The 19,960-nt window shown below is 41.7% G+C and overlaps 1 protein-coding gene across 1 annotated transcript in view; it reads right to left on the reverse strand.

Annotated features, from left to right (window-relative positions):
* Egf (epidermal growth factor) overlaps nt 1–19,943 on the reverse strand; it is a 67,210-nt gene extending 47,267 nt beyond the window's left edge. The window contains exons 1-5 of the mRNA XM_042701563.1: nt 19,307–19,943; nt 7,646–7,845; nt 5,274–5,455; nt 4,643–4,870; nt 1,397–1,599 (exon numbers count right to left, since the gene is read on the reverse strand). Of these exons, the coding sequence (XP_042557497.1) occupies nt 1,397–1,599; nt 4,643–4,870; nt 5,274–5,455; nt 7,646–7,845; nt 19,307–19,424 (931 nt within the window). The 5' untranslated portion in view covers nt 19,425–19,943. The remainder of the gene's footprint in view (nt 1–1,396; nt 1,600–4,642; nt 4,871–5,273; nt 5,456–7,645; nt 7,846–19,306) is intronic.
* Between the last annotated feature and the right edge of the window lie 17 nt (nt 19,944–19,960).

Here is a 19,960-nt window from a genome sequence, read left to right on the forward strand (position 1 = left end):
AAATAAAAAAGTAAAATCAGCCAACCCAAATCCACAAACTAAAGACTTGTATAAGCCATCAAACCATCTTCTTTGAAAAGCTCTGTGGCTTTTTATTTAGCAGCATCAGTGCATTGACCGGTCTTCCTGGGGCTGTTCTATATTGCACACTATGAATAGATCTCCAGGCTTTTAAGTCTACTTTTCCGTAGCTTTTCCCTGAAGAAGATCTTTGCAACTAATCAGTATATCTGAGTTCTTCTTCCACTTGTTCTAAGAGCTCAAAGAAGAGCTAGAAATAATAGACTAAGTCACATGGACTGCTGCATAGAAACTAGAAAAACACCACAGGATGAATGGCCCTTCAAGAGGAACAATGCACTTAACCATATGAGAAATCCCACTTGACAACAAAGCAGCCTGCAAACAACTTACTGGAATCAGCGTCTCTAAACCACTTGACCTTGAAACGGCTTCTCCCCAAATAGTTTTATTAAATCCTGTAGAAGTAGAGATTTATAGAACATGTTGGATAAATAAAAGTTTAGGCATATCTCGAGGAGAAATATGTTTTTGAATGTTTTTGTGTATGTTTGTACTTGTATTTTATAACAAAAATAAAACCAACGAAGTTATCTTTTGTCATACTTTCATTGAAGTTGCTTTAGTACTGATACCTTAAAAACCCCCAAGTACTTCTTGCCAAATGAACTGGAATTATGAGAATAACATGCAGCAAGGAACTACCCAGGGGCTGGGAAGGTGGCTCAGTGGTAGAGCGCTTGCCTTGCATGCCTGAGGCCCTGGGTTCGATTCCTCAGCACCACATAAGCAAAATGAAAAAAGCCGGAAGTGGCGCTGTGGCTCAAGTGGTAGAGCGCTAGCCTTGAGCTGAAGAGCTGAGGGACAGCGCCCAGGCCCAGAGTTCAGACTCCATGACCGGACCCAAAAAAAAAAAAAAAAAAGGAACTACCCAGCCTCTACATTTGGAGGGTAGCAGACCCATTGAGGATATGATGAAAGTTATCTATCAACAAAAGGAAAACAAGCTGGGCACCAATGGCTCATGCCTGTAATCCTAGCTACTCAGGAGGCTGAGATCTGAGTATTGCGATTTGAAGCCAGAAAACTCCATGAGATTCTTATCTCTAATTAACCCATAAAAGCCACATATAGAGCTGTGGTTCAAGAGGTGGAGTACTGGCCTTGAGTGAAAAAGCTAAGGGACAGTGCCAGGTCTTGAGTTCAAGCCACAGTGCCAGGGCCCTCCCCCTCCCCCACACACACCACATACACACAGTATTTTTCTTCCCTTGCAATTGCTAAGCATCTGGCTTGAACAAGTAGACAATCTAAGCATCAAGTATGCAAGTAATGCCTATATGCCAGACCCTATTGGAGGCACAAAGTGACTCACCAGAGTCCCGAGCACCACCGTCCATGCTGGGCTGTACAAGGGGATGCACTACTTGAAGTTCACTGGGTGCTTCAATGGATGCGTTGAAGTTCATTCTAACCATATCCTTCCCAGTGTGTTTGTTGGCTATCCAGATTGTCTCCCTTTTCAGTGTTGAGTAGAAGATACGGTCACCAAAAAGGGACATAGCCAACAAATGGTGCCTGAAAACAGTCAGAAGAGGAATCAAGAATGGCTGACATTGGTTCCTTGGATTATTAAAGTTTCACTTTATTTTCTTTTGAGTTTTTTGTACTCAGGGCCTGGGCATTGTTCCTGAGCTCTTTTGCTCAAGGCTAATACCATAATTCCATTTCTGGTTTTCTGGTGGTTCATTGGAGTAAGAGTTTCACAAAGTTTCCTGACCAGGCTAGCTTTGAATGGTGATCCTCAGATCCCATCCTCCTGAGTAGCTAGGATTGCAGGTGTGAGCCACCAGTGCCTGGCTTTGTCTGGATTTGTCTTTTCAATTTTTTTATCATTGAAACTTAGGAAAGTATATTAAATTTATTTATTTATTTCTTTATAGTGTGAAATCACAGAATACAGGTGTTCTGTTTTGTATTGTTGATCAGTTATAGGGCTTGAACTCATGGCCTGGGTGCTGTCCCTGAACCTTTTTGAGTGCAAGGCTAGTGCTCTACCACTTGAGCCATAGCACCATTTCTGTTTTTTGTTTTGTTTTGTTTTGTTTTGGGGGGGGGATCTGGTTGTGAGGCCTGAACTCTGGGCCTGGGTGCTGTCCCTCAGCTCTTCAGCTCAAGGATAGTGCTCTACCACTTGAGCCACGGCATCACTTCTGGCTTTTTTCTTTTTGCTTATGTGGTGCTGAGGAATCGAACCCAGGCCTCATGCATGCAAGGCAAGCATTGTACCACTGAGCCACCTTCCCAGCCCCATTTCTGTTTTTTGAGTAGTTAATTGGAGAGAAAAGTCTCACTGGGACTTTTCTGCCCTGGCTGGCTTTGAAATGTGATCCTCGATCTCAGCCTCCTGAGTAGCTAGGATTTACAGGCATGAGGCACCAGTGCCTGCAGAATATAGTTTTTAGTTTGAGATCCCTTTACATTCTTCTGTGCTGGTGGCTCATAATCCCAGCTATTTGGGAGACTGAGCTGTAAGGACTGGAATTCAAAATTAGCCAAAGCAGAAAATTCTGCAAGATCCCATTTCGAATTAACAAACAAAATTCTGAACTGGAGGCATGGCCCAAGTGATGCAGCACCAGCTGTAACTTGAGACACTGTAGCAAAGGACGGAAGGAAGGAAGGAAGGAAAGAAGGAAGGAAGGAAGAGAGGGAGGGGAAGGAGGTCAGGTCTGGCTGGCACCATATGGGTGGATGGTAGGATCTGGCATCTTCATGCTGGAGGAAGGAAACTCCCCCACCCATCACCTGCCCCCCAGGTGATGGGTGTGCCCAGATGCCTGGAGACAAGGATGGACACTTGGCTGGTAAGTTACTGAATCTGTCAGTTCAGTGCCTGTGACTGGGTATTTCCTGTGGATCTGCCCCCTGTTTGAACCCTATTTAGGCCTGGACCAGCCCAGATGCCCGTAAGCCATACCATATGTGTCTCTGTGATCATGTCTCCTGGCTCCTAGCTCATCTCCGGTCATCATGGCGTCCCAATTCAACTCTCCACAGGAGTTGAATTGGTTTGTTGGTATTGTTTCTGTTCTTTCTTTCTCTCTAGCTGTTTCCTAGCTGTGTTAAGTATATTTGGGGGCTCCAGGTCTTTGTAACAACTGGCTGCCTGCAGCCTGTTAACTGTATAATAAAGACTCCAATATTCTATCTTCCAAAATGTGGCTTCTGGAATAATTGCACCTTACAACAGAAGGAAGGAAGGAAGGAAAGAAGGAAGGAAGGAAGGAAGGAGGGAAGGAGGGAGGGAGGGAGGGAAAGAGGGAGGGAGGGAGGGAGGGAGAGAAAGAATAGGATACAAGTAACTTCTGATTTTGTTAGTTGCACACGTGGTTATGTTTTGCTTCTCTCTCAAGCTAGACAACACAGCAAGTCAAATGCAAGACGTTTCACAGAATACATGATAAAATGATTCCCAAAGAATAGCACTGCCAATATGCAAGAACTTACTTTTTTTTTTTTGGTCGGTCGTGGGGTTTGAACTCTGGGCCTGAGCGCTGTCCCTCAGCTCTTCAGCTCAAGGCGAGCGCTCTACCACTTGAGCTACAGCGCCACTTCCGGTTTTCTGGTGGTTTATTGGAGATAGGAGTCTCACGGTCTCTCCTGCCCGGGCTGGCTTTGAACCGCGATCCTCAGATCTCAGCCTCCTGAGTAGCTAGGATTACAGGCGTGAGCCACCAGCGCCCCGCAGAACTTACTTTTTTAAATAAGTTTTTTATTGTGAAAATACTGTACAGAGGGGTTACAATGACATGAGCAAGGTAATGAGTACATTTCTTATCAAGCATTGTTGCCTCCTCCTTTGTTTTCCTCTACCATCCCTGCCCTCCCACCTCCATGACTACACTCCCTCCCCCAACCCCCGCCAAAGTTGTAAAGTTTGTTTTTCAATATAATGTCTTGTATATCTCATTGTTGCAATGGGTCCACCTGTATCCCTATTTAAACAATTTGTTTTTTCCCTTCCCCTCCCCAAATTATACCAACATAAAATACAGTGAAAACAGAGGTTATACCCTGGGGGGAGGGACACACAAAGCAACACAAAAATCACCCTATAAATACATTAGAAACAATAGCAAGAAAGAAAAAACCACTTGTGTCCTATCTTGGGGTTCATTTTGCCTAACATGATCTGATCTGACCTTTTCTGCTTGTCTCAGACATATACTAGTTATTGCAAATAAGGGAAATCACGGGACCTATATTTCTTTGGGCCTGGCTATGCCAGTTACTCTCCTAATTAGTTTTACTTGCATTTATCTACTTAATCTTCACAATGATACTAAGAAGCAGGAATTATTATTCCCACATGAAGGAAACCTAAAAATGAGAAAAGTTACCAACCATAATGTGGCAAATGTGTTACAGAAAACTACAGATAAGAAAGTTACATAAACTACCCAAAGTCATCATCCAATAATTGGGTAAATCTGTTTTGGACCCATTCCTCCAAAAAAAAAATCCATGTGCTAAACTACTACAGCAGTTTAGTGAACAAAAGTAACAATTCATTACATAAACTTTGAGTGACCATTGTTATGCCATGAGCCAAACCTACCTTGTTTGCTGTGTAAGAAGATGGATTGAGCCTCCGTCATAATCACAGGACCAAATATGAGAACTACTGCCTTCTCTCTTTCTCTGAATCCAAAAGATCCGTTTCTCCAGCACATCTAACGACAAGGCTGTTATTTTCCCTGGTGTCTGTAGCAGGGTCTTCACTTCCACACAGCCCAAATCTGCTCTGTGAAGGCTACCAGCTACCTCTGAAGACCAAAATATAAACCTGGGCAAACACATCACATAGACCCATAATTTTGAACAGATGCCACCCAAAGGTAGACTCGCTATTTCATCAGACTCTGACTCATGCACAAGACCAGTTCAACTATTCTAAATGAGAACTCCATTCAACATGCACATATTGCCTATTATGGAACCACCATGAGATTGAAGAGATTCCCGTGAGAGAGAATTCTGCTCTCTAGCAGAAAACTAGGAGCAGCTAGGAGCGTTTGTAGAGTTCAAAATCCAGGCAATTGCCCCACTGGAAATGGTGTTTGTGTGTTTGTGTTGGAAGAGAGGGCCTTGGTGTGACAGAGAAGGTCCTTTCCTTTTAAGTGTTATGATTCCAGGAATCTTAATTAACTCTAAAATATATTTTATCATCTGAAAACAGCAGACTTTACCTTTTTACTGGATCAACTGCTATGTCTGCAGGATAATGTGAGGTGTTTACAAGTACTCGAGAATTGTTTCCTTCCATATCTGTTACTCTGATGATGCCTTCCTGTTGACTGAACCAGATCAATTCCTCATTTATCCAATTGATTGCCATTCCTGAAACATTTTTCTCTATATGGCACACTACCTGAAAAAAAAACATTTCAGAACTATTATGAATGTTTCCTGACTTATAACAAAATTGTTCTTGTCATTGTAAATTTAAAAGTCTATTCTTCTAAGTCCTTGTCATTTTTACGAATTTCCCCAAATCATTTAAGTGATAACATGGTGACAGATAAAGTACCTCTGTTTCAATGTTGGCAAAAATATTTCCACCCCCACCCATGTAAAGGCCTCCAGGCATTCTATTTATATCGTGGCTTTGGAACTGAAAATGTTCCCATAATGACTCAATTAAGCAATCAACCATAACGTATTAATAAATTTAACTATAATAACTGCTTAAAGACAGTTTATTTAGTTCCACTTGTTAGTGTAATCTTTCAGATTACATTATCTGAACCCAATCCCAACCTTTGCCAAACCCTAGCAAGACTTCCTTGGAGTCTGAGCATAGAACTTTGAAGTGGAAATTTCCTTGATGGTGCCCCAGTTTTCTTCTGCTCCCTCCTCCTCCATCAGACCCCTCCTCTCCTACAGATCTTAGGGAACACAAGACCATGATCAGAGATACAGGGCTTCTCTTTACATGCCTAAGGCTCTGTCATGATGGAAATAACTAGAGGCCTCTCAATCTTGGATGGCTGTTGTGGACAGCTCAGGCAGTACTCATGGGGCTGGAGGGTCAAGCCCTGATTTGTATCCATGACAACCTTCATGTACAGAGAGTCTCAGTTCTTTGCGGGATGACTCTGAACTTAGGCTTAGTCAGAGATAGCACAGTTCCAGGCCCTAGGCTAAGTCAACATCTTAAAGTAATTCAGCCAATCCATTTTAACAATTGCCAATAGACTTATATATCCACTCTCACAGGTAAATAATTGGCATTTTCAAGTTTTCCTTTGTAGACAAGATTTTAAGATAAAAGAATATAATGGTAGAATTTCAGTATAAAGCCAATCCATTCCTAACTCCTTGACATTAATTCAAAACAGTTTCTTTTCTTTCTTTCTTTTTTTCTTGTTCTATGACATAAAGCCTCTAGATTCTTAGGCTCAAGATTTTGAAACTGTGCTACTAAATGGCTGGAGAATAATGAGTAGCCATACTTGTCAAATGTGAGATTAGCAAGTATTAGGGATGTGATCAAATGTATTAGTACCTGATTGAAGGTTTTAAGAATAATGATAGGAAGAAAGATTTGGTTTTATTTTTTTAAAGTGATAATTCTGCATTAGGAATAAACACAAAGTCCCCTAATCATTTGCTCCCTGTAATCCAGCTCCAAAGTACTGAGAGATTCCTCATGGGACCCATTTAAGGATTCTACTAATTGAAAAGAAAGATTATAGGTCTTCTGTATGTGTTTGAAGTATAATACTTTATATCTGCCCTCTATTTCATTTTGATTCCCTTAGTACAAACTCCTTGAGGATAAAAAAGAAAAAAAAGTTCTTCCTAAATGTTATATAATTTTTTTCCCTAAATGATAGAGATTTTTATACAGATCAAACAAGGTTTTTCAATCTCAGCACTATTGGTACTTTGAGCTGAGTAGTTCTTCATCTGGGGCTACTCTGCATTTTGGAAGGTGCTTAACAATACTCTTGTCTTTATTCACAGATGTCCTTACTGCCTCCCTTGTCCTATGTCACTGGTTGTGACAACTATAAATGTTTCCAGATGTTTTCAAGTATCCTCTGAAGGCAAAATTGCTTAAGATATTCATGCACTAGGCGCTGGTGGCTCAGGTGTAAAATCCTAAGCTACTAAGGAAGCTGAGATCTGAGGATCCTGGTTCAAAGCTAGCCTGGGGAAGGAAAATCTGTGAGAATCTTATCTCCAGTTAGCTAACAAAAAGTTAGAAGTAGAGCCATGGCTCAAGTGGTAGAGTACTAGCTTTGAGCACTAGCTCAGGCACAGTGCCCAGGCCCTGAGTTCAAGCCCCAGGACCCATTAATCTGTTTTAATCATAACTAAGATAACAACTTCCATTATTTCCAAAATTAAGTTGATGCTCTCATATTCACCTTTGGGAGGCCTCCTAAATACCAATTTGTGAGCTTAGTTAATCATATAATTCCACAGATGCAAATTAAATGCCTACATTTGATAGAGACACACATTTGGAACATAATCTGTATAGAGAATTCAATATTCTGTATTTGTCAGCCTATACATAAATTCCTCAAAGACCAGGGTAATGGTATTTTACCTCCTGCTTTGACCCATTCATAAAAACTCTTTGCAAGAGTTGTCTTTCTAAATCCACCCAATAGATTCTTTCCTTCTGGTAGTGAAAATCCATGATCACGGAGGTGCCAGCATCCACCACCAACTGCTTGTGATTCGTTCCTTCCGTATCAATCCTAAAGATGCCATTTCCATGGGAGAAAATCAAGAAAGGCGCAGAACCTGAGCGGCAAGAAAGAAGCAAACTGTTTTATTTTCATTGATATTTCATCTGATGCAGACGAAATACTTCTTCATGACAACCATCACAACAGAACTAATATTTCCTTCCTGGTCTTGTTTCTTTTTTGAATAAAAGCTTTTTTTATAGGAAATATAGGGTTCCTATGGATATGAAAATTAATTTTGTAAAGCAACTTCTCTATCAATTCATTCCAAGAAATGAGGATTGCCAAATCATGAAAAATGAACTAGTTCATGCCATTTAATTATCATCTATAAAATGCCTTATGTCCAGAAAAAAACAAGTAATTTATTCTATTGTGGAACAAGCCCATATTAATGTCAATTTGAATCATGCAGTTGAAAATAAAAATGGCAACAAAAGCATTATCTTGGAAACAGACCTCCTCTCCTCCAGTTTCACTTATGACTAGAGCAACTGGTTTCATGTCATAGAATATGGTAAAAACTAGTGGCACTCTTATATGGTAGCAGGGATGGGGGAAAAACAAATGAAATACTGTCTTCCAAAAGTTTGGAAATACTTTGACTGGGTTAGCATTATCACCTAAACTTCAGGATACTCAGCTAAATTTGGATTGCATATACAAATAAAATAGTTCCAGCCCCAAACTCTGATGTCTAAAATGCTCCAAAAAGAGTCAATGCCCTTTCTAGCTCTTCCCTTACTTGATGTGGTTTGTCAAATGTCAGAACATCATCACTTCACAACTGTGTAATTGACTCTAATTCCACTTTCTTCAAGATTCTCTTCATTTCCTTCCATTGGCAGTATCATTTTCTGTAAACCAGGCTAAGTATTTATAGGCATGAAATATGATATGATTTAAAGCAAAATGAAACAGTTTGAGAATTAAGATTGACAAAATTATCATTATTCTGTACTGACCTGGAAATGTGACATAAGTTAGTATCTTTCCAGAGCTGTTGAGAACAAGGTACACACAGGGTATGGTATAGTATGTGTATTTGATTGCATGTATTTGGACAGTAAAAGCTTTCTCACATCAAAACCAGGGTTATTTATTTGGGGAGTTCAATAAGGAGGAAGTACATAGATGATCAAACATGATTTCTAAGGAACACAAACTAAAGGCACCAAAGAGGTTATAGAAAATCCATTGAAACCTCTTACTTCTCAACCTCATCTATTACTAGGGAATCTTCAGGACTTAGAGAAGTGTCCAGAAGGTTTGGAGCATACCGAAGACATTCTTTAGTGAGTACAAAGAACAGAGAGGTCTCCATTGCATTGGAGATGGGTGACAAGAAGCAAGCGTTGAGTGACATGAGCTGCAGAACCAACATTTCACAAGTACCTCTGGATCCTCTCTGAAGCTATAGAAATGGCCTTGACAGGTCAGTAAGAACTGCTAATGATGGCCTCATGAGGACTTGGGAGCAAAGGCTCATGGGAGATAGCTCCCATATAAATGAAACCACTAGATTACCAAGAAAGATGACAGACACCACTGTCTTCCTATACCATGCTCTCTCTATATGTGAAAACAGACTGATGGGTCACAAGATGAACACTGTGTAAAGTGAACTTTTGGCCATCCAAAGTTCAGTGATATTATGAAAAAAAGAGCACAGCTCTGAACTGAGGGGCTGTCTCCAATAAAGCCTGTGGCCTCTTTTCCCACTACACTTCCTACCTGGTCAGACCAGAGCCCAGCCATTCATTACCCTTTTGGGGCAGTATTATAGTTCCAGTTTTATACATTGCGGGAAATTTTATTTCATGCCGAAATACCATCTCATCTCCTTTTTCAAAAATCAATTCTGGTGTTTAAAAAGGCCAACATTTACATTTTTGGACAATACCAGCTTTCTTCTCAGCTTATTCAAAGTAATGCTGGGCACTGGTAGCACATATTTGTAATCCAAGCTACTATTCAAGAGCCTGAGATCTGAGGATCAAGGTTCAAAGCCAGCCTGAACAGAAAAGTCTGTGAGACTCTTATCTCTAAGCAAGAAAAAGCCAGAAGTGAAGGTGTGACTCAAGTGGTATAGTGCTAGCCTTGAACAAAAGAACTAACAGAGGGTGTGTAGGCTCTGAGTTCAAGCTTCAATTCTGACACGTACACACACACACACACACACACACACACACACACACACACACACACACACATACATACAAATTCTAGATGGATGACTCAGATATTCTCCACCCAGAAGGAGGATCCAGGAAATTCAAGTTTTCACTCAGTAAAGGACATTCTAGTACTTGACTTTCTTCGCTTCCTGAAAAAAATGTGAATGGAGATCATCACCCCAGACCTCCAGGCCTTGCTGTCTCCCAACCACATCCCCCATTCAGGGTTTTAGGCTCTCCAGGACAGTAACCCAGCCTGGAAGGTTCTGCAAAATTGGTCTTGGTTCTTTCTCAGCAGAATTTCTCAGTGGTTTAAGGTGCCTCCACACATTCTCACCATCCAGGGTCATGAGTGGTGAATGGTATCTCAACAGTCGTTGTCTGTGGAGCATCACATTGAATGAACAAATTCATTTGTTTAATTGGATAACGCTAGAAGGTAAGCACTCGAGTCACCTCCATTTTACAAGGGAAAAAGTGGAAATGTAGAGCAGTCATTTTCCACATAGGATATAGGTGGGTCAGGATCCAAGCTATGTCATTCTCAGCAGATCCTAGCTTCCAGTAGCAGGCCATTCTGCAGGCCCAAACTGAATGAACCAGGATTCCTCAGTCTTCAGTGTGTTCTACTACAGCTGTGTCAAAGAGGTCACTCCACTTAATTCTAAGCCTGTTTCCATAAGGCAAGATTTTCTACTTCCAGGTCCCAGGGGCTAATTATAAGACCCTTTAAAGAGATTCCTGTGACTATATCCCTTGGATAGCTTCATACCTAATTCTACAATATATTGTTGAATTGTAAGGATGTATTCTTTGCCTTCCTGGCTCCTTTTCCTGACTCCTTTTTCCATCTTTGACACTAGAAGTGTAATATCTTTCATCACCTGATTTCCTTCTTTGAAAAACATCTCTCTCTTCCTCCTCCTCTTCCTCCTACTTCCCTTCTTTTCTCCCTCCCTCCTACCCCCTGTCTCTCTCTTGCCATTTTGGAGTTTGAACTCAAGGGATTCTCTCTTGCTCAGCTTTGGTGCTCATAGCCAGTGCTCTATCACTATTTGAGTAATGACTCCAGTCCAGCTTTTTTCTGGTTAATTGGAAATGGAGTCTCATGGACTTTTCTGCCCTTGGTGGCTTTGAGCCATAGTTCACCAATCTAAGCTTCCTATGTAGCTATGATTATGGGCATGAGCCACCAATGCCTAGATTTTTTGTCATTCTTGTCTCCTCTAGGAGTCATGTAACAATGGGAACCTTTCTAAGATCTGTTTTCAATCAGTTCCCTTCATGTATAAATTTTTTGCATAACATCACTTTCTCACTCATCATTAGAAAGTCACTTTCAACTCAGTGGATCTGGGTGGTTTTTTCGAGTAGCAGATACTGTCATCTATTATCTCAGAAAACAAAATAACATGAGTATCTTGGATTGCAAGCCTGAGCCAATGGCACCTGGCTAAATGACTGTTTTAATGTGTTGTCCTGTGGGTTGAATGGCATTTGATCACCACAGAAACAAAAAGAATGATGCTTCTCCCCTCTGCTGTAACGTAAGAAAACTTCAAGGAGCCTCTGACTTCTTATCAGTGAGCTTAGTAAATTTGGTCTGAAATAGCAGTTCTCTGAACACAGCTGAGATTACAGGCATGTGCCACAATATTAGTATTGTCTGCAGTCTTTAATTTCTTTGTAGAAAACTTTTAAGTCTCTTGTTAAAATTTTTAAAAGTTAGCCTTAAGAAAAGCAAGTAATAAGGCAAACACAGTGGGCATATTCCTGTACTCTCAGCTACTCAGAAGACTAAAGCAAGACAATAACTTGAGCTATGAGTTCAAGACCAGCCTCGCTAACATATTAAGATCTTACTTCAAAAAACAAAAATAATAACAAAAAAACAAGTTGTGTGGCACATGCTTGTATCCTCAGTTACTAGGGCAGTAAAGGCAGGCACATGATGTGTTTGAGAAGCCTAGGCACAAAGTTAGTGAGACTCTATATCAAAAACAAAATAACAATAACACAAAAGAACTCTAATCACAACAGATGCTGGAGGGGATGTGGACAGAAGGGAACCAACTGCATTGTTGGTGGAAGTGTAAACTTGTTCAACCACTTTGGAAAGCAGTATGGAGGTTCCTCAAAAGACTGCACATAGAGCTCCCCTATGACCCAGCAATCCCACTTTTGGACATTTACCCAAACGATCACAAACAAGGCCTTACTAAGGCTACCAGCACAACTATGTTTATCACTGCATTATTTACCATAGCTAAGATATGGAACCAACCCAGATGCCCTTCAGTAGATGAATGGATCAAGAAAATGTGGTATATATACACAATGAAATTCTATGCCTCCACCAGAAAGAATGGCATAACTCCATTTGTTAGGAAATGGAAAGACTCGGAAAAAATTATATTAAGTGAAGTAAGCCAGACCCAAAGAAACACAGGCCCCATGGTTTCCCTTATTTGCAATAACTAGTACATGTATAGAACAAGCAGAAAAGGCCAAAAGCTATATATATATATATGACCATATAAGATGATGTTAAGCGAAATGTATTTATAATGTACCATGTGATTTTTTTTTGTTTCTTTGTATGTCCTCACCCCACGATAGTACCCCTGTTTTCACTGTATTTGATGTTGGTGTCCTGAATATTGTATATATATTTCTCTAATTTGGGGAGGGGAAGGAAAAAAAACAAAATGCTGAAATAAGGATACAGGTTGACCCATTGTAACAGTGAGATGTACAAAACACTATGTTGAAATGAACTTTACAACTTCGGTGGGGAGGGATAGTTGGGGAAGGAAGGGATGGGAGGGGGAAAACAAAGGAGGAGGCAACCATGCTCAATAGGAAATGTACTCATGACCTGGCTCATGTAACTGTAACTCCTCTGTACAGTATTTTTGCAATTAAAAATGTATAAAAAATAAATAAAGGCCAGGGGTGTGACTCAAATGGTAGCTTGCTTGCCTAACATGGATGAGACTCTAGGTTCAATATTTAATAATAACAATAAAATAATACAACAACAATAATAATAATAAGCTTATAGAAATAAGAAACAACAACAACAAAGGTAGACTTGCGGGGGAAGGCTATGTCTATAATCCTAGAACCCAGAAGGACTGTGAGTTCAAAGCCAGTCTGGGCTATACAGTGAGACCTTGTCTTAAATAAATAAACAAGCCAAAAAGAAAAGAAAGAGAAAGAAGGAAGGAGTTTATCAGGTAAACTGCAGCCCAAAGCCCCAGAGCACTGCTGGCACCCTTCACTCTGGAGTCCACTGTCCCCTCGAGATCCCATGTCACCCCATCAGCCTTAGCACAGAGTTAAGGTTACTGAATCTTTGCCAACTTGATTCAAATGACTCCATCACATCATTTACATGAAAGGAAATCTCAGTTCCACTCTCAAAAGTGCTTCAACTCAGAGAGCTAGAGATCTAAAGAAACACAGAATTGCATATACTTTAGTTGGTAGGAAGAAGCAATGCAATCATTACATAGGTGGGTTTCTGACACTCCATCTCAGGTGGAATCACATGCCAAGTAATTTTGTGCAATGACAGTCTGTTGTCCTGAGTTGCTTCCTCTGTGTGCACTCATCCTCTCCTCTGTGGCTAGAGAATCCTAAGGAGCCTTTCTACTTTCACCCTTACCAACCCAGCTTCTACCCAACCTGCATCATGGAGTCCAACAGGTTCCTAGATGGAGTCCTAAGTGTGGCATAAACTCCTTGGGAAATGCTGGTCTTCAAACCTCTACTCTCTGAAATGTTTCCTCCTCCCTGCTCCTCTAACAAGAAATACTAAGTCAATTGCCTGTACAGTTTGTTAACTCTGTAAGGAAAGGGGGTTTTGTTTGTTTGTTTGCTTGCTTTTTTATTGGTTTTTGTGCTGGTCCTAGACTTGAACTCTGGGCCTGCGTGCTATCCCTGGGCTCTTTTTACTCAAAGTTAGAACTCCACCACAGGAGCCACAATGCCACTACTGGCTTTTTTCTGTGCTTAATTGGAGATAAGAGTCTCACAGACTTTCTTGCCTGGGCTGGCTTCGAACTGAGATCCTTAGATCTCAGCCACCTGAGTAACTAGTATTACAGGTGTGAGCCACTGGTGCCCAGCTAGGAAAGACTTTTTTTGATGGCACAGAATTTGACATAGATCTTATTTGTAGCTACTTACTTTCTCCTTTTACTCCCTTCTATTTGCTAGGCTAAAAATGTAAATACTTTCATGTAGATACTTCTTAGTGAGTGTTCCTAGACAAATATAAAATCAAAGAAAATGCAAGTAATGGAGCTCGTTTCCTGACTCAAATTCCATTGCACCTGATATCTGGTTCATCCTGAATTCTGAGTCCAATTTCTCTGTATAGTTATTAAAATAGAAAAAAAATACTTGATGTAATGCTCTGAGTGTTGAAGGCAAATGTGACAAACAGAAAGAAAAGCTTTTTAGAAAAAAAAATAGGGGATTTTGTGCCACAATCTACCATAACAAAAGCTGAAGAACATCTTGGTTCACCCCAGAAAAGCAACTACCAACTTCTCCAAAATCTTAGAACCTTTGAAGAAACAAGTATTAGGAAATCTACATGAAGCAAAGATGTTTCTAAAGTCTGAGCCTAAAGTGTTTGGATAACAGTCAATATCAGTGGTTGGTCACTATGTATCAGGTAAAATTCTAAGCACTTTATGTAAATTAATTTCACCTTGGTTAGTCCTATGACTCATACTACGTGTGAGCTACCTGCCCAGATCTTACCAATTCAAAAGCTGGCATCAAACTCAACACACCAGGCAGAGCACATCACCTAAGGGTAAGGGAACTCCTTCATGCCCAGAACTTCATGCCACCTGCCCATAACTGCTCCATTTCTTCCTGTGCCAGAACAACCCATGTACCAACCGCAATTTGCTAGGATTATAGGTGTGTGACTATGATCAACCTTGGTTCTCTGTAAAAGTTAATTTTAACATTGAAAGCTATAACAATTCAAAGGAGGATACTCTTAGAGGAGGAACACATAGGCACAATACCTATGTGCCACTAATCATATAAAATAATATTTATCAAAATGAACTCTAGGAAATGGAAACAAGAGTTTTGTTGTTGTGGATGATGTTTTCTTTTTGTCTTGTTTGTTCAGTTATCTGTCTTTGGGAACATAAAGGGGAGGGGCACAAAAATGGTGTGACAAAGGGGCTGGGAAGGTGGCTCAGTGGTAGAGCGCTTGCCTTGCATGCATGAGGCCCTGGGTTCGATTCCTCAGCACCACATAAGCAAAAAGAAAAAAGCCGGAAGTGGCGCTGTGGCTCAAGTGGTAGAGCGCTAGCCTTGAGCTGAAGAGCTGAGGGACAGCGCCCAGGCCCAGAGTTCAGGCCCCATAACCGGACCAAAAAAAGAAAAGAAAAGAAAAGAAATGGTGTGACAAAGGATAAACAAAGACAGCAACATAGATACTATGTTGAAAATGAACGACTTGTGGGTGGGGATGGGAAGGAAAAACTATGAGAGAGCAAAGAAAGCAGGGACATTGTCCCAAAAGAAATGTACTCTTTCCCTGACCTATGGAAGCATAACCCCTCTGTTCATGACCTTTATAATAACAATAAATAAAAATTCATGCGACGGAATAAAACCTGTAACACTGCAACACGAATGTGTTCTCTAACTTAGACTGCTCATATTTGAAGTAATGATACCCAAAGCTCAACTCAACACTGAGATGCATGTTGGAATATGAGAATTTTGTGAGAAAGCTTTAGAAACTCCTTGAAAGTGTATTTTCCACGGACACTGGCACTAACAATGAATACGTCCAGACAGTACAGACAGACAGCAGTTCCTGGGGAGAGGGCGTAATTAGCTCTATTTTACTCAGCAAAATGACAGATGCTATTCAAAAGCAACCTGACTGGGATTTGAACCCAAGCAGGTAGCCTCTGAAATTTATCCTTCTTTCCACTAACTTCTGCTACAACCTCAAAGGCCAAAACAACAACAACAACAACTGTACCGATTTGGGGGAACCGTTTCAGCCATACAGTGTTCATGAAGAAACAATTAAGGTCTTTAATTTTTTTTTCACAGCTGGTTGGAAACAAACCAGATTTGAATCTAGAGACTATCCAGCCTTGCACGTGACTTGGACAGTGACCCAGCATTCACTGGCGTTGTATTCAGCGACTTCACCATTTGCAGGTAAAACTGATCTGCCCAGTTAGTTAACTTTGTGCCACCCTAGATCCTTCCAGAAGACAGCGCCCTGAGGCTCTGCTTCTTCCTCACCCTTCATTTACCAAGAACATTCAGACAACCAGCATGGGTACACACGCCAAGCAGGAGCAGTTCCCTTCTTGGCTGATGTGTGTTCGCCAAGGCACACAGCTTGAATGTTCAGAAGCCACTTGCTAGCAATTGCTAGGGGCTTAGTCTACTTCAGCATCAACAAAAGCCAAGCAAATACCCCCATCTCAATACAGAGCTGGTTCAATACAGGACCCATCTGCGATCCATGGAATTCCTATTAAGTTGCTATGGCTTTTTTGATCTGACTAGCAGCCATGGGAATTGGGGACCCAGATTACCTGGATCTTGTTAAAGCACAAAGCTTCCATCTGGCTGGGTTATGTTGGCCCAAGAGGTGGTCTGTCTCAATGCCAAGGGCAAGAGCTAAGGTAAGTGGAGTTTAAATGGGAGGGGAAAAATAGATGATGTCACCATCTCTATTTAGAGAGGAGATGGAAACACTACCCTCTGAAATGCAGGAGGTGAACAGGGTGTTGACCTTGGCAGTTATCGACTAATATGAAACCTGGAGTGTGAAGTAGGGGGAAGGGATTTTACAAAGTGACTTGCAAGGAAGGAAAAAGCAAAGAGGCAGAGTCACAATGTGACATCCAGACATTCCACTCTCACTGAGGTTGGAGCCAAGTCACTGCCCTGTTCAAAATAAGTCCTTAAAGCACACAACGTGATCAAAGAAATCCAGCCATGACTTAGAACCCAACATGACATTTGTTGGGGATACCCTGCTGGTTAACATGCTAGGTGTGCATCATATGCTACTCATGTGATCTCCACAATGATCATGGACCAGAGGCATCATTTCCCAGAGATTTTAGAAAACAATTTAACTAATAAGGTAACATGGAGCTAGGCGCCAATGGCTCTTACACCTAGCTACTCAGGAGGCTGAAAACCTGAGGATTGTGGTTCAAAACTAGCACAGGTAGGAAAAGTCCGTGAGATTCAGATCTCCAAGTAATCAGCAAAAAGCCCAAAGTGGAGATGTTGCTTAAAAGGTAGAGTGCTAGTCTTCAGCACAAAAGCTTAAGGACAATGCCCAGGTCCTGAGTTTAACCCCAGAGACTGACACAAAAAGGAAGGGGGAGAGGGGAGGAAAGAGGGGAAGAGGGAAAGAGGAGGGGAGAGGGATGGAAGGAGGAGGAGAGGAGGAGAGAAGGGGAGGGGGAGGGGAAGAAGGAAGGGGAGGGGAGGAGAGAGGATGATAGAAGGGGTGATATTGATCAAGCTGCATTGTACTCATACACTGAGGAGTTGAATTAAAACCCCTTTGTATAACTAAAGATAAGAGTAATGATAATAAAAAGAAGGTACTGTGGACATGAAATGGGGCTTGCTTCTTCTGAAACTTATGGTTTTTTTCTCCTCTGTGACCATCTTCCTGACTCATTCTCTCTATCCTGAGATTCTTGTTAGTCTGATGTAACCAGCCAAGTCACCTCTGAACCACCAGGACAAGTGACAGAGAATAACAGGCTTAGATTGCATGCTAGCAGGACTCTCACTGTCCCCTGAGTTCCTAGAGCTACACAGAAAAGATTCTTTTTGGCCCCTTCTTGGGAAATGCTTCAGTGTGTGTGTGTGTGTGTGTGTGTGTGTGTGTGTGTGTGTCTTTCCAGGCAACCAGCAGCCTGATTGGGTCCCACCTCTGACCGTTCCTTCCATCCTACAAAGATGGCAGTCCAGGTCTTCTGTCAGCTAATTCCAAGGCTTCTACCCCGGCCATGTTCCCATCCACATGAAATAACGATGTCCAAACTTTTACTCCTGCCTCAACAGCTGAGTAAGAAATTCATGGGGCTATTTTTGTCTTTCATTCCCCCTTTTGGATGTGCTTCCCTGAGACTATGTGGTTAACAGATCAGAGAAACACTCATTCATTCAACAGGAGATGTTCTAGGCGCTGGGGGTGGAACGATAATTAGCATCTTGCCTTTTGGTACCTTACGATTCTGCACACCTCTGACAATGAGCAGGGCCTGGTGACAGGCCGGAGTCTCTGGGCAGGGACACTTCTCATTCTCTCGGGTGTGAGCTCCCGAGTGAGCAAGCCAATCCCTGACAGTGTGGCTTGGTTCTATACTCCTTATTCCTACATTTTCTGGGCTATTTTCTACAAGTTTCTCTTTGGAAAACATTATTGTGTTGTCCTTGATCTATCCTCTTTGGGGAAACCAGATTCTATTTCAAAGGGGCCAGATGCCAAGAAAGGAATCCCAGGACAGCCTGTAGCCTGGGCTGGATGAACCTGTTAGCGTTGGCTGAGCAGCCGGTTGGAGGCATTGGCATCGTAGTGAAGTAGAGTCAGCAGTGAGAAACACTTTGCAAGCAAGAGTCTCAGGCAGCCCCACAACCTGCGATCCATGGAATTCCTGTTTCTCTGGGGTTAAAAACTCATTGCAAGTGGGAAGAGCTGTGGCTCTTTTACTCACTGACAATTCTTAGTCATTTTCAAAGTTACGATGCACCTGTTCCTCAGACACTGTGCCAGAGCAGCCGGAGGCGGCGGAACTTGACCCTCTGGTTAATTTTCACAATGTTAGAGTCACCTTTGCTCAGCACCCCCTTCCCATGTTTTCACTCTGTCTGGAAATTTCTGAATTCTTACACAAAGTGATCAGAAGGTAGCTCCTGCTTCTTAGGGTTTAACTAGACAGTTCCAGAAATGACAAGGACGCGACCATATGTTAATCTACTTTCCACTGGAACATCTATCAACTGTTATTTGCTCCTTGGAATCAAGACAGAAGTTCCTATGGAAAGAAACATTCAGCTAGCTCGAAATGATTAGTTATCCCCAGAGAACTGCTCAGATCCATGAGATTTTTACAGCCCAGGACATGAGCTCCAACAAGCAGTATGGAATTAAGCACGCTCCAGAAAATAAAATAGAAGGCTAGAATAAACATACCAGACAAACCACAAAAACCAAACTGGGCAAGTGTATTAGTGAAAGTTGAACAGGTACCTGACAACAGTGTCCCCAGGGTGGGAATTCCTTTCGATTGAATTACTTACCCATACAGGTGGAAGTCCCCTTCCCCTCGGCAGGACAGTTCCAATGCTGTTGGGCTGAGACAGTTACAAAACTACACGGAACCACTACAGGCAACAGAAGGCTAAGTGAAAGCAGCATAATCTTGCTAAGGTTTCGATCTTCAATAGAAAAGAAGTTGAGTGTGCTCAAGCGCACCCCAGGCGAAGTGACTATATCTCACTCCCAACTGGTCAGGCTTTGGCTCTGGGGACATCTTTTATTTTGCTGTTTTGCTTCCACCTTCTACTTCACCTTCTGGGAGCCTCCAAATGCAGCTTTGCAAACGCTCCAGGAGATTTCCTTATCTGAAGTTTTTCTTGGAAGCCATTTAGAAATACCTGACACCCTTGTGACAGATTTCACAGAGTTTAACAACCATACTCTGTAGGTCTGACTTTGCTGTGACAGGCACCGGCAGGCAAGCCAGAGAGAGAGAGAATGAGAAAGAGAGAGAAAGAGAATGAGAGAGAGAGAGACAGAGAGAGAGACAGAGAGAGAGAGGGGGGAAATAAAGGGAAGAATTGATTGAAAGTTCCAGCCACAACCCTGATACGGGGACTGAGGAAGAAATCTGCAGATCGGATGGCTCCTCAAACAGAGCTTCTCTTTTTGAAAAATAGAACTGACTCCTCTTT

This window comes from Dipodomys spectabilis, unplaced genomic scaffold, assembly GCF_019054845.1.
Source record: "Dipodomys spectabilis isolate Male_0828 unplaced genomic scaffold, ASM1905484v1 ptg000297l, whole genome shotgun sequence".
NCBI classification, from domain to species: domain Eukaryota; kingdom Metazoa; phylum Chordata; class Mammalia; order Rodentia; family Heteromyidae; genus Dipodomys; species Dipodomys spectabilis.